The sequence below is a fragment of the Cucurbita moschata genome, unplaced genomic scaffold (genome assembly GCF_002738365.1).
Source record: "Cucurbita moschata cultivar Rifu unplaced genomic scaffold, Cmos_1.0 Cmo_Scf00003, whole genome shotgun sequence".
NCBI classification, from domain to species: Eukaryota; Viridiplantae; Streptophyta; class Magnoliopsida; order Cucurbitales; family Cucurbitaceae; genus Cucurbita; species Cucurbita moschata.
This window is the reverse complement of record NW_019268519.1, coordinates 2,747,581-2,761,867: the sequence shown is the minus strand read 5'-3', so window position 1 is coordinate 2,761,867 and position 14,287 is coordinate 2,747,581. Positions and strand designations below refer to the sequence as shown.

At 34.0% G+C, this 14,287-nt stretch overlaps 4 protein-coding genes across 5 annotated transcripts in view; 1 reads left to right on the top strand and 3 right to left on the bottom strand.

Moving 5' to 3' along the window:
- Positions 1–453: 453 nt before the first annotated feature.
- LOC111439222 (mediator of RNA polymerase II transcription subunit 17-like) lies at positions 454–5,321 on the bottom strand. Its single transcript, XM_023077008.1, has 8 exons — positions 5,017–5,321; positions 4,486–4,684; positions 4,277–4,390; positions 4,008–4,093; positions 1,973–2,360; positions 1,418–1,879; positions 947–1,270; positions 454–861 (listed from the first exon to the last, which is right to left on the bottom strand). The coding sequence occupies exons 1-8, from the start codon at positions 5,103–5,105 to the stop codon at positions 532–534; spliced, it is 1,992 nt and encodes a 663-aa protein (XP_022932776.1). The 5' UTR covers positions 5,106–5,321; the 3' UTR covers positions 454–531.
- A 1,347-nt stretch (positions 5,322–6,668) lies between these two features.
- On the top strand, positions 6,669–7,412 carry LOC111440964. The gene is made up of 2 exons (XM_023077810.1): positions 6,669–6,819; positions 6,905–7,412. Exons 1-2 carry the CDS (start codon positions 6,677–6,679, stop codon positions 7,338–7,340), a joined length of 579 nt encoding a protein of 192 aa, XP_022933578.1. The 5' UTR covers positions 6,669–6,676; the 3' UTR covers positions 7,341–7,412.
- A 2,200-nt stretch (positions 7,413–9,612) lies between these two features.
- Positions 9,613–10,091, bottom strand: LOC111441031 (uncharacterized protein At1g15400-like). The gene has a single exon (XM_023077927.1). It carries the CDS (start codon positions 10,055–10,057, stop codon positions 9,701–9,703), a length of 357 nt encoding a protein of 118 aa, XP_022933695.1. The 5' UTR covers positions 10,058–10,091; the 3' UTR covers positions 9,613–9,700.
- Positions 10,092–10,911: 820 nt separating this feature from the next.
- Positions 10,912–14,287, bottom strand: part of LOC111440864 (zinc finger CCCH domain-containing protein 32-like) — a 4,223-nt gene continuing 847 nt past the window's right edge. Inside the window, exons 1-3 of one of the 2 annotated variants that reach the window (XM_023077689.1) lie at positions 13,962–14,281; positions 13,762–13,872; positions 10,912–12,593 (exon numbers count right to left, since the gene is read on the bottom strand). In XM_023077689.1, the coding sequence (XP_022933457.1) occupies positions 11,145–12,593; positions 13,762–13,872; positions 13,962–13,988 (1,587 nt within the window). In that variant the 5' untranslated portion in view covers positions 13,989–14,281 and the 3' untranslated portion in view covers positions 10,912–11,144. Of the gene's footprint in view, positions 12,594–13,761; positions 13,873–13,961; positions 14,282–14,287 lie in introns of those variants that run through there. The other variant, XM_023077688.1, reaches the window with a different exon arrangement.

Genomic DNA, 14,287 nt, shown 5'->3' with positions numbered 1-14,287 from the left:
AAAAAAAAAAAAAAAAAAAAAAAAAAAAAAAAAAAAAAAAAAAAAAAAAAAAAAAAAGAGGCCTCTGTCCACTCAAATAGTAAAACAAAAGAACAGTATTAATAGCATAATTTAAGTTTCAAGATTTCAGCCTCATATCATCACGAGCTTTTGAATTAGATTCTAAGGCATTTCATCTCTTACAACTGTAATATACTCTGAAAGTTTCCCTTGTAAGGTTCAAATCATCCACCTTGACTTTTCAAACAAAGAAAATGGACAGAAAACACCACAAGAAAGTTAAGTACAAATCAAACCTAAGTTACTCAATTTGAAGATAGAGAACTCACTAGAAGATAAGGATTTCCAAACGGTTACTTCCTTTTGAAGTCAGCTTCCAGCCATCCAGGTCATCAGGCCCACCTTTACTGTTTTTGGATAGTATATGTATAATATATGAACTTGGGGAAGCAATGGGGGCACAAATTGAAGATTTCATTAGATTTGAACATCTAGAGGCGGAAATTACAAGAATTCAATGCAATTTGGTGGTTATAGGCTACTACCAAATCCACTACACAAACTAACCAAATCCATTAGTGTTGAATGCAAAACTTCCAGAGATAAATGGCCCAAAAACTTCCTGTATTCAGGTACAACATCGGATATGTCAAAATTAAGTTTCCTGTCATCCATCAAGCCATCGTCCATTACCAACCACCAAGAAAGGCATCCTTGAGTATCCTCTGGGTCCACATGGGCTACCAGACGGAGTGTTTCGCCCTGTTCTAGCTCAAATGACAGACTTAGGAAGTCACGATTGGCCTTTATTCCCCAGGTTAGAGCTTCTTCATGAAGCCAAAGAACAATTTGGCTTGCAACCTGTTGCAAAAATACGATGATAATATTACTATTACTTTCCATTGATAAGGCAGCTTAAAAGTATGGAAATCTACTTTCTGCTCACCTGCAGCAGAATTATCACGGGAAGATCAGCCAAGTCACAGCCATATCTGTTCATCGAATAGATATCCTTGGAATTCCGCTTGAACAAGCTAACGACATTAGGAGCACCTTCCCCCTCAATAGTAATGCAATTATCATTTACAACCACTTTAGTCTGAAAAAGCGATTTGGTTACATCATTCATCTGATGACTGTCTGATGTACGAGCTTGGATGCTAGTAGGATGAAGTATGGACCGGGGAACTTCCATGAAAAACGTCCATGAAGATTTTCGAGAATTCCAAGTAGGATGAGATATCAATTGAAGAAATGGGACCTTCCAAACCTAAGAACAACCAAAGATAAACTGCATGTTTAATATGCTGAGTAACATCAAATACAGGAATCAGAACCATTTTAGTTTTATATATATATAAACAGTGCAGTTTCATCATCGACAAAAAATGGAAGAAATTAAGAAATTGGGACTTGCCACATTTTCGAGCTCCATGAGAACATTGTTTGCGAATATTCTGTGGGCCAGAGACAAACAGAAATGACCAAGAAGCCCAGACCCATCATTAGAAACTTGAGGCGATTGCCTGCTGAAGGCAGAAATGGCTCTATCATTTGATTTTACAAACACTAGCGCGTGAAAAATTTGTTGCAGATATATCTCAAAGGTTATATGATTAGGATTCCGCAATTTCTTTTCAAGGTGGTCATCTCTATCTGGTAATTCAATCCCATCAAGGGAATCAAAAGGTAAATTAGTATTATCCAAAATCTCGGTATTTGCACCATCAACTAGTTGGCAACTTTGACTAGATGGCACAAGAGAGATGAAGACCGAGGTACCCTGATCTATACTTAATTGCAAGTAATTTTCACGTATGCCAGTCACGTTGATACCCAAGGACGGATTGAATGCTTCACGGTTCACCAAATCAAACACCTGGAACCAGTAGAGCAAACGATGTATCATGTGGTGGAGGACAAAAGTAGAAAAGGCGTATACTGAGCAAGATTAATGTAATAAAGAAACCACCTGCTCACTGAAAATGGCATGGTGAACTTCACGGAGAAGTGAGTTTGTTTCCTTAATGTACGCATCGTCATTCGTAAACTCCTTCTCACTTTTATTTGAAGACTGGTTGGTTGAATTTGTGGACTCGTTTTTACCAAGTTCCAAAGAATTTTCTACATTACATCCACTGAGAAATCCAAAACGAAGGGAGTGGCATGAATTTGGAGGTAAATTAATTGTCAGCATTCCAGACAAATCATGTTCAACACGAATCGTAGATGAAGATGGTCGAAAAACAGATGACGGGTCACATGATGAACTGTCAAATAAATCAATGGTAAAGCCTTCATTTGCAGGAGCTGGAGCAGCAGCCACACGCTGCCTTTTAACCTTCCAATTTTGCTGCAATCTGATATACATCATCAGCAAATACTGAAAATTTGTGAAGATTAGAAAGCATTAGAAGTACAAAAAGGTTTCCGATTCTTAGCATAGAAATTGGCACTATAATAAACTAATATATGGTTATATTTAGGTTAATTAGATATTAAATAAAGTAAATTCCAGAAGTTAAAAGTTATTAAATTTCAAATGGTGGAAATTCTCAATTTATAGATGAAACGTTACGAAAGAATCAAATAACAAGCTCAGAATATTAAGAAGGCCGAACCCTAAATAATCCAAAGGTTTATTAGAAGAAGAAAAAAAAAAAAGATGAAGGAACCAAAAACAAAGAAAGGGAGAATATGCGAAGGGGTGCAACTTATAAAGTAGCAAGGGGCTACGAAGAAGCTCCATACACATACTAAGGAAACAGGCCATACAAAGCTATACAAAGGGAAATTTGGAGCAACCTCCCTTATCTTCCAATTATTAGATAGGGTATATGCCTGATGACGGGGTGATAGATGGAAGCCCAAAGTGGCAGTAGATTGAAAGGAGTCTATACCTCCCAGTTAAGAAAAGATCTACAATCAAGGTTCCCCCATTACACTTCAACAAGATGCCTCGAGAATACCACCTTGCTTAATGACCTAACCTTAGCAAGGGTTGACAGAATATGGAAAATAACCTCCTCCAGGGAAGCAACCAATATTTTCTCCCTACAATATCGGAACTATGGGAGCTCGTTTAAATGACAGGTTTTTTTCTTTTTTCTTTAAAAAAACAAAATTTGTCAGTAGAGTGAAAACTGAAAAGTACAATGATCATCTATATCCTACCCATTTGAGTTTGCGATGAAGCTCCCCAATTAACAAAAAATCCTAAGCAATGGCCTTCTGGAACTATGATGAGAGAGACTAATGAAGCCTGATTGGAACCCCAACTACTGGACTGAACCCCAAATCTTCTTGCAATAATCTTATATTTCCTGAAGTAGATTGCTACCAACAAAAACTTCAAAGCCCAAAGCCACTTAACTAAAGCAGCAAGGTTATTAGTCAGCAATTAACCATCCCAATCAACCACTCTCAAACAACACGATGCCAAGCTCCAGTTAACTAGATAACACTCATTCTCACACACCCTCCCAAGAGAAGAAGTCTCATATAAGCTTTTTGGATCAAACAACAGATACACGAGTCCTGAATGCATACAAAAAAAAAAAAGATAGCTATTGGAAAGAGCCAAATGAATAAGGGTTAATCCCACCCCTTAACAGAAAATAACCTCTCTTTTTTTGCCAGCATCCACCTTAGGATCCCAAAATGAGTACTTGAGGTTATGCCCTATACGTAAATCTAGATCTTCATTGAGGCAATTAATACCTAGAACGGATCATTTATCCTATAAATCTTATAGTATGACATATGACTATATGAGGGGCATAACTAAGTTATCTTATCAGAAACTTCTATTTATCTAAATTGATAAAGGCCCAAGAATACAAATCATAGAATATTTATATTTTATGATAGAACTGTTTAATTTCAGGACACTTCGGGGATTTTAAAGAGTACTACCGTGCACAAACTGTCAGATTCACAATGATAAATGATTTTTAACATAGGTTCATTGCACAATGATTGCAGGATTAATGAAATGAATTGATTACCGAATTAGAGCACCATAGAATCTTGCTTCCCTTACAACCTGGCGTTCCAAACCTTTAGCTGACTGCTTGAAATATTTTCCAAGATGCTGTAGAGATTAAGGGGTAGGAGATAAAATCAGGCACTTCCAAAGCGATAGTACAGATAATAAGATGAAATTTTACTGAATAATACTGCAAATTAATCTTAACACAGTTGCTCCAACCCAATGAAAGCAAGCTAATCGGAAATGGCAATAATTCTGTGAACAAAAGAAGGATAAAAATAGTACTCGAAAGCATTGTAGTTTCGTTGCTACAGACACTCCAAGATCAGATAAAGCTTCATTAGGTAATAGTTTTGGCCTTGTCATCCCTGCCACTGTTACTGCATCATTAGCTTCCACCTACAATTATATCAAGACAAAAAATATTTTATTTATACAACAAACAGTGTGGTAAAAATCTAGCAAAATCAGAGGCGTTTAATTTAGAAACTCACGGTGTTGATCAGGTCTATGATAACAGAGAGCTCCTGATGAGCCGACTGCAAGTTTTCTATCATGTTCTGCCATGGCCACGGCGTTGAACTCTCCTTGGAGCTCTTCTTCTGCTTCTTTTTGTCATCGTCCTTCTCTATTGCCCAAGCAAAGTCAATTCTCCGAATAAGCGACAACCGTTTCTCTTCATACCCTACATCTCTATTAACAATATAGCAAAAACCAACCTTAATTAACCAAAAACGTTCGAGAAATTAATCAGCAACCTCCGCAAGGAAAACCGAGAAATACATTGACAAATTATATTCCAGATAATTTAGCATAATGAGAAACTCGTATCAGAGTTCACTCTAAACAATCACCAAGGTACACATACGAACGTAATCAGAATTAAGAATGCCTAATCACAAGCACACATTCGTCAACTAAGGTACATCTTCTTCTACCTTAACACGCATATCAAGTAATTTATGTTTCCTCAGTTATCACAGGAACCAAAAATGGGGTAAAACCAGAGGAAAAAATGAACATACGATGGGAATCTTTCGAGTCCGTTTTCTTCTATGGCCTCTAAACGTTTGATGGGAAGCTTGTCGAGAGAAACTGTAATGTCTCCGTCCATATTCGCACAGTATTTTCCCGGAATAATGTGAAGAGGGGAAGAGCTTCGGAGCGAGCCCTAGAACCGAAGAGAAGTCCGGGATGGGGATGAAAGTCCACTGACAGAGAGCTCAGCCGACGATTGTGAAGCCCGAAATTACCGATTTGTCCCTGAATTTTCTGGATAAACATCATGCTTCACTGCCCTTTTTCGGCGCGCAATACTCTCCTTCCTTTTTCTTTTTACTTTTTCGGTTTAAATATTTTCTTTCTGTAATCAAAATATACGAACGCCTTCCTTTCTTTTTCTTTTTTATAAAAATTAATTCTATATATTGATTTCTTATTTTATACCAATTATCTTTACCAAAGTTAGATAAAATTTAACTTAAAAAGGGAGAAAAAAACAATCATCTATATATATTATAATTTCTAAAATAATTTCACTAAATATATTTTAAACATACGACCACTAAAATGCATGAAACCTTACTACCGTATTTTCTTTAATTAACTATCAATATTATCCCATCAAATTTAATTTAGTTAATAGTCCTTTATTGTTCAATAACGTATATTTTTAAATAATCATTCAACATAAACGTTACTTTTTAATCACACACCTAATCAATCATAAGAATCATATTATAGCGTTTAATAATTTATTAGATTCGTCAAAATGGATATAAATTATATTGTGACAATCATAACAACAAAATACAAAAGTAAATTTAAATATTTATAGTGCAGGCCAAATGTCGTATAATATTACCTTAACTTAGTTTAATTCAAGACAAAGTCACAAATTTTAAGGACATTTGTTATATATTTTGATAATTGTTCGAAAATACTGATTTAAAAAAATCAAAATTAAATTTTTAAAAACCTTTTCTGGAAAACAAAGTTGGGAAATTTGTCTGAGAAATCAAAGGGAATATTATAAACATGGAATCGAATGGATAACATCGAAGGGATAACGGCCAAAAGGAGAAGGAGCAATTAGTAAATCCAAAATATAATTATATTTAAATGACGTTTTATTTTAGTTATTGATCTTATTAATGCATAGGATTAAGTTTGACCCATTATTTTTGACCCAGGAAAAAGGTCTCCGGAATTTTTGTTATTTTTTTAAAGTAATTCCGGAAACCCCAATACTTCTTATAAACCATATTTTCAAATGAAATTTATATTAAAAATTCAAATCTAAAATTAATTTATCTAATTTATAACAAAAATGTCATAAAATTTATCTAATTTATCTAATATATTCAGAAGAAACTTTCTGAGGAATCTCCCATGGAGAAGGTGTATCTGAGGACGAAAAATAATTGAAGCTTTCTTCCCCTTTAATTATTCAAAACATAATATATTATAGTTTGACAAAGTCAAAAGCACAAAATTGCATAAATAAGTTATTAATTACATCTGTTGACTGGAAATTAATCAAACACACAGAAACTTATGCTACTCAAATTAATTAAAAAATTAAATTAATTAAAGCTTCTGCCACCTCCCACTCGATATAAATCCCCTAATTAAGGAACAATTTGAATGCAATTAATTCCACTTCTCTTTGATTATTCATTTAAGATGAAGAACCCTCTTCGTCTGAAGGCCGTGAATCACATCTCAATAGTATGCAATTCAGTGGAGAAATCTGTGGATTTCTACCAGAGAGTTCTTGGGTTTTATCCTGTTAAAAGACCTGCTTCCTTCACCTTCCATGGCGCATGGTATTATTGTATTTATATATTTTTTGAAAACCCCTTTAATAAAAATTATATTTTTTGTTTAAAAATTAAAACTTTTGTGGAATAGGTTGTACAATTACGGGATGGGGATACATCTTCTGCAGTCTTGTGAGGCGGACGAGAAGCCCAAGAAGAGAGTGATAAACCCTAAAGACAATCATCTTTCGTTTCAGAGCGAAAACATGGGAGCTACAGAGAAGCAGCTGAAGGAGATGAGAATAGAGTATGTGAAGTGTGAGGTGGAAGACGATGGGATCTTTGTTGACCAGTTGTTCTTCCACGACCCAGATGGCCTAATGATTGAAATTTGCAATTGTGAGAACCTCCCTATTCTTCCACTGTCTGGCGGCGGCGGCGGCGATTCCCCGACCGCGGCGGCGCCTTTCTGCAGTATGCAACAAGCGGAGCAACATCAGAAGCTACAACAGATTCAAAACGCAGCCGTTCAGATGATGCAGCTCCAGCAGTTGCTGGTCAGCATCCCATGCAATGCATGCACATGAAATTCCTTGGTTTTTTTTATGTCGTGTGGCTGTGGTTGTAAAAACATGATCAAAGGGCAATTTTGAGTTGGTTCTCCAAATAGGTTGTGCATTTAAAGAATAAGACCTGTTCTTATGTGAATGAAAAATATATATTCAAATTACTTTTAACCATTTATATGTTTGTTGAGTTGAGAGATTTTTTTTATCCGATCCAAAAGTTCTGGTTGACCCAACCTGAAACTTTTCCAATCCAATTCTCCATTTTGGGGTTGAGTATTGGGTTGTCAAATTTTTATGAAATATATTAAAAGTTGACTAACAACCACAAATCAATCCATAATTATTCACACAAAAAAAAACAAACAAATTTAATAAAAAACAAACGAGAGAAAATGGTAATATATTAACATAGTTCAACCTTGTCATAAAACGAAAGACAACTAAATATCTACATTTATTGAGAATTAGTTGAAATAATTAAAAAAAATATAAGGATAGATCATAAAATTAAATAAACAATAAAAAATGATTAGTTTAAAGATATTGTATATAACAAAAATAAATAAAAAATAAAAAATATTTCAATTGAAATATGTTTATTTACATGTGACTTTATCCTAAACTATTAAAAAAATAAATATATATATAAATTGTGATATAATAATGTTAAAATAAATAAACAATAAATATATTAGAATTTAGAATATATTTTAAAATTATTATATATATAATTTATGAATATTGAAGATTATAAATATTTGTTTCAAAATAACTAAAATGTAGGTATAAATCATAAATAAAATAATATAAAATGTATTAATAGTTATACATTAGCTTGTTTTAATATATTTTAAAAGAGTATGGAGTATTGAGATGTTTTTAAAATATATATATATATAAAAACAAGAAACTAAAGAAATAAATTAAAAATAATAAAATAAAATAAAAATATATATTTTCTTGGCAGGCGCTAAGAAATTAAAAATAATAAAATAAAATAAAATAAAATATATTTTCTTAGCATCAAACTCGGGCGCTAGTGTTCTTCGAACATGTTCAAAGTTATGGGTAAAAATAATGAATTTTTTCTTATTTGATGTTTAAGAAGGTTGATTCATCTTTCTATAACTCTTTTCTAGTAGAGCAAGTTTCGACAGCCATATTTTGAATTAGGAATATAGAAAATAAAATCTTCTTGGATATGTAAGAGATTACATATGTCATCTATTTAAATGTCGGCTCAACAATTAACACATTAGCAATTTTTCTACCGTCAACGCGTTCAAATCTCCAAGCTTTCACATTTAAAATGCTTATTCAATCAAATATATTAGAAGTTTAGATATCTTTCTTGACTATGTAGCATTGCTATGACTACATCCTTACGTATCAGCAGCATTCTAATGTGAATAATAACGAGAGTGAAATTTAGGGTTTCTTGATAACGTTGATTACTTTTCTTCTTCTTTTTTTATTTTTAAATACTATTTGAGAACGATTTCAATGTATATAATTAATATAAAAAAAAAAAAGTATTTATCAAACTGACTTTAGAGATTGGCATTCTTTTTGGATTTTGTAATTTAAAAAAAAAATAGTTGGAATATGTACAGCAAATCAAAGAAAATACCCAATAATTATTATTATTTTTTTTTTAATATTAACTTCAAAACTGTTTTATTTTTAGTTCCCAGAAATTCAAAACTTATATAAAATAATAATAATAATAATAACTACATACATTTAATGTGGTAACTAAGTCAATGATATTTTATGTATGCCTATAGTTCCCGGCAATCTTCTTCTTCTTCTTTTTTTAATTTGTATAAGTCAATTAAAATTTAATTATTCTAAAAACATTACTTTTTTCTTGTCTTAAGTCTCAATCGAATATTATTTACTCAAATGATTCTTGATTTTGAAAAAGAAATGTCGGGTTAAGATTAAACACTTGAAATAAATATAAATGTTTTAAAGCTTTTTATTGTATGATATTAATCAGGACAAGCTTATATATAATTGAAATTGATTGTCCTTGACCGAACATGTTCGTGTTGACTTTTTTAATGTCCAATAATTACCTAGTCCGCCTCATGCGTCAACTTTGAAATTCAAAGCAATTAATTTGAAAGTTTATTAGTAGCATAAATATATATATTTAAAGCAATTAAATATTGCATAGGTTGTTAATGGTCTCTTGTTTTAAGAAAAATAAGTTGATATTAAATATAATTAATTTTGAATAAACGCAGTTGTTTCAGTTTCAGATTAATTCCATTTGGTTCTTTGTGTAATTTCTTTATTTTCAACAAACAATTCATAAATTAATAATCCCAGGGGAAAACTTGCAGAGAATTAACGAAATCAAATTGCTCCGATCAATGTTTGTTGGATTTCTGATGGCGAGACCCGCCGATGGGGCGGCCAAACACGCCGCAGAATCCGCAGCCGGTGAACTTCGGTGAAGATGGGTCCCCCATACTTGGCGTTGGCGACGGCGATATAACCTCCATACGGTGGACGGCGGAAGATCGGGTTCCTTCAGAGGTGGCGGTGGATCCGACGCTGCGACAAGTCCTCAACTCTTTGGAAAGAGAAACGGCGTCGGGTTGAAGTTGTTCTTCATGGTGACGCTTTGTGGGTTTCAATTCGCCGCTGTAGAATCTGTCGTCCCAGACCAAGCCGGAGGAGCCCTGACGCCGGAACGACACGGCGGACCTCTGTAAGCCCGTCATGTTTATTCTAAAATCTGAGACCCAAAAAAAGGAAAGAGGAAAATAAATAGAAGAAGATGCGCTTTTTGGGAGTTCTTTTTCTTTCCTTTTTTTTTCTTCTAAATATTATTATTATATATATATATATATATTATATATATATATATATTATATATATATATATATTATTTATTTTGTTATGTTTTCTGTTGGCCTTTATTTTGGTTTATAAAACAGAGGACGATGCAATTTGGGTAAAAATAGGAAATTTTAATGGCAACTGAATTTTCTGTTTCTTTTTTTTCTTAAAAAAAAAACAAAACTTAGTTTTCTTAAAAAAAATTAGTTGACCAAGTCAGTTCCCATGTTCTTCTTTCATCCCTTTTTTCATTTAATTTTGACATAAAATTTAGAATGAGAAATAATAAAATTATAACCCACCTTACCAAACACTAAATAAATATCACATGTTTTGAATTAAAGATAATAACAATATATTTTCATACGAATGAGAAACTTTAGTATAATAAAATTTTCAAAAAATTATCTCTGGGTTTTGAATATAGTTTTCATTTGATCATTAAATCTATTAAATCCTTATGTTTTAAGATTTTATATATTCTCATTTATGTTAATTTATAATTAATTACTTTAATTCTTTTAAATTAATTATCACTATTAAAATATTTAAACTAGTTGATGAAAAGATAAAAGGGAAGCAGTGAAGGATATAAAAGTGTTAATACAAACTATAGGATTCATCACTAATATGTATTATATCATTAGACCCACGTACACACCCTAATATGTCATCTTGTTTATGTTAATATTTAAAGTTGAACATGTGAAGTGGAAGAATTGAAGGGTATATGGTATGATGAATTGAGCAGCTCCGGGGCAGATGAACACACTCTTAATACTAAAAAAGTGGCAAAGTCAACACATGAGAGGGACCCCATCAAGTTAAGCTTCTGGTTCAGCTACCTCTAACTAAGAAAGACAAGATTTATGGCACCTACAAGCCCAGGATTCAGTAACAGTATCTAATTTCTTTTGACAATATCACAATTAGCACATCATAGATTTGAAGAAAAAACAAATTGTTCAGCTAAGTAATTATTTCCTTCACAAGCTTCTCCACCTTCCTTTTGTCTTTAAGGATATCACTCAAAGGTTTTGGCCCTCTAAAGTCAGCCGAGGACGAAGCACATCCGATCGAATGACGTTTTTTCATTGACAAGCCTCTGTTTTCTTCTACTTTTCTCTTCTCATCCTTGATCTGAGAAAGTGTCTTTGGTCCTTTAAATGGAACAGACGACTTCAGATTGAATCCATGATCCCTTGGAACGGGTTCCCTCGAGACAGGTCTTCTTGAGATGTTGGACAGCGGATGTTGTCGTCTGGCAAATCTATATCCGTCGTAATACCTGTAGGGCTTGTATTGTCTTGAGTGCCTAAAAGATCGATAACCACTAATACTATTTGAAAAGGTTAAATCTTCTGAGAGTGATTCTCCAGAAACCTTCCCCACATGTAATGGCAGTCTTCTTCCAAGGGTTGGGTGATATAAACCATCCTTCCAAGGTTTTGCAAAGTTTCTACTTGTTCGACGAGACATTCCGTTTCTTCTCCTCGATAAACCAATAATTGAACCATTTCCAGAAACACCGTCTCTCTGCAGATAACTTCGAAGATCGGTACGATTCCATTCCTCTGAATCTATATTCATGAGTGTGAGCTTTCTCTTTCGAGTAAACAAGGACTTGATAAGTTTCCCTCTCGAGCAGCTGATAACGTTCCTGTCATTGGAAAGGATAGAATTGCGCTCTAAATGGTCATATGTGTGCATCTCACGTTCATAAAGAACTTCTAAATCAGAATGCATGGGCTCATATGCAATATAGTCTTCATCGTCGTCCCTGCATAATTCAGTATCCAGTTCTCTTTGCTCCAGATTAGTTGATAGAAGGTACTCTGAATCATCATCACTATCCAAATTCTCCAACTCGTGGCCTACAACAACATCAAAGCCAGTGGATGACTCCAAGGGGTTTTCGTCCTCTGAACTGTCCACCATTGGCTCCTCATAACTCTGATCTGCAACTACATGTACATGAGATCTACTATATTTAGATCCTTCAGTCAGAGGTAAGGAGACAGGCTCATCAACAGCCACTTTTTCACACTCGGGCAACGAGATCTTTGCACAGGCACTTCTAATCGAAACATTTTCAGCAGAGGGTTGACTGCGACTCTCCCGAAATGTCCCCTCAATTGTTGGACCAACTACTTTTTTGGATGATTGAAGAAATGCATCTGCATCTGTAGAGGCTAGTCCATTTTTGTGAGATGAAGCTGTTTTATCTTCAGAGGAAGATGTATTGCCTATCTTAGTAGATCTTGCAGCAACAGTAATATCAGTGCCATGCAAAAAAGTGCATGTATCGCCTTTACTGCAGAAGCCATTGAAATAAAAATAACAGGGAATATTTGTCTTATTCACAGGTACAGAAGATTGAGAAGATTCAAACACTTTTCCAGCAGCACCATCCATTGGCTAAGGAGAAAAAGGAAAGCACAAATTTTAAAAACAATGTTGTTACATAATGAGAGCACGATAAAGTTCCAAGAAGACCATCAACTTAAATTAATAATCACGAGGCGAACGGTAACAGGAACTGTTAGTTCAACAAAGAGGAAAAGTTAATATCTAAAGTATAAACAGATGGAGGTATCCAGTTAATAAATCATTCAAGGATTTGGCATAAATTTACGAACAAAGCATCCTTAATAAAGATCACATGATAGGTATCCAGCTACTTGTGTTCTCCACCTCGAACACGTGTACTGGACAGGGTCAATAAAATATTATAACATTTGAAACAATCTACTAGAATGCATGAGATTCTTCGAAAGGCTTAATAAATTCCTGTAGGGATCTATTTACTCCTGCCTGGCTTCCATTAGATGTTTACACAGCACCATCATTCAACAAATAGATATATACATCACCATAACTAATCTCATATCATTCACAGATTATACCTATTTATGTACGAAGGTGATGACAACAGGAAATAGGACTAAGGCCCCTTTTCATGTTGATGGAAAGAACAAAGTTCAACAAATTCTCCAAACCTAAATATTTAAATTGCTAGCTCTAAGAACAGTCTATAAAGACCGGCATTGTTTATTACATAACAAAGTAAACAAAAACAGATCACTTCGACAATTGTATTTCTTAAATCGGCACCAGAAATCGACTACAGCATTACTTGCTCTCCAAATAAACTTACAATCCAAAAGAAAAAAGAACAAGAATAATCTAATTCTACCCACCAATATAGGCATGCCTAGAGAAAATGGGAGATCTAATACTATTCGCTTCAACTAAATAAATCGACAAAACGAAAATAACTATCCTTAGTTATACCAAGACATGCATAGATTTGTGATAACAGATACCTAAGTTATGGGGATTGAACCTTTGAGCAAAAGCATAACGACGGCATATGCAAAGTTGAGAACCAGGAAAAATGCCCAAGTAAGAAAAACATCAGAGAAATGTTCAACCCTTCCAACAGAAATTTAGTTTTACAGCATACAAAGAAAGTGTTCTTACCAATGAAGCTTCAAAGCGAAACATATATAAATAAGATAGATTAAGCGGTCACTGACTCCAACTAAGTTCAAGGGAAATTTCAACAAACAGATTATAAGCTTACCGGATGCCGGAAACTACAGGCTGCATTCAAGCAGTTTCCCGCCAGCCAGTAGTAACAATCTCTGGGGTTCAGCCTAGCAATCTCGCTGTGCCGATACTCGCAATCAAACCCCTGAAAGGAAGTAGTTTTTACTCGTTCGAATTAAAATAAAAATTGGAAACATGCAAAAAGCAAACATAAACACGAAAACCAGACTCCACATTAGAATCGAGAAATCTCATGATCATGGTGTGGGGTAGAAAATGAACTGAAAAGGACCATCCACAATGTCCGACGCCCCGTAAATTGAAACACAGAAACCAACCCTACTTCTGTTCAACATTAACAAGTACAATTAGAGAACTCAAACAGAAAATCTCGCCGATGCATTTCGACAGAATGTTACAGAAAACCCTTCAAATGGAGAGCAAGATCTTCACAGTCGCAATAAAACAATGTAATCATAACCCAAATCCTCCGGTCTTGACGCATATCGAGAAGGAATTATAACATCAAGGAAATGACAAAAAAAAAAAAAAAAAAAAAA

What these genes read in the sequence shown, in the direction of transcription:
- LOC111439222 (XM_023077008.1), bottom strand. Translation starts at nt 5,105, where the DNA reads ATGGACGGAGACATTACAGTTTCTCTCGACAAGCTTCCCATCAAACGT. An exon ending in TCATAGACCTGATCAACACC is followed by an intron (nt 4,391 to 4,485) that starts GTGAGTTTCTAA and finishes ATATAATTGTAG; the next exon opens with GTGGAAGCTAATGATGCAGT. An exon ending in ATGCCATTTTCAGTGAGCAG is followed by an intron (nt 1,880 to 1,972) that starts GTGGTTTCTTTA and finishes TACTGGTTCCAG; the next exon opens with GTGTTTGATTTGGTGAACCG.
- LOC111440964 (XM_023077810.1), top strand. Translation starts at nt 6,677, where the DNA reads ATGAAGAACCCTCTTCGTCTGAAGGCCGTGAATCACATCTCAATAGTA. An exon ending in TTCACCTTCCATGGCGCATG is followed by an intron (nt 6,820 to 6,904) that starts GTATTATTGTAT and finishes TTTGTGGAATAG; the next exon opens with GTTGTACAATTACGGGATGG.
- LOC111441031 (XM_023077927.1), bottom strand. Translation starts at nt 10,057, where the DNA reads ATGACGGGCTTACAGAGGTCCGCCGTGTCGTTCCGGCGTCAGGGCTCC.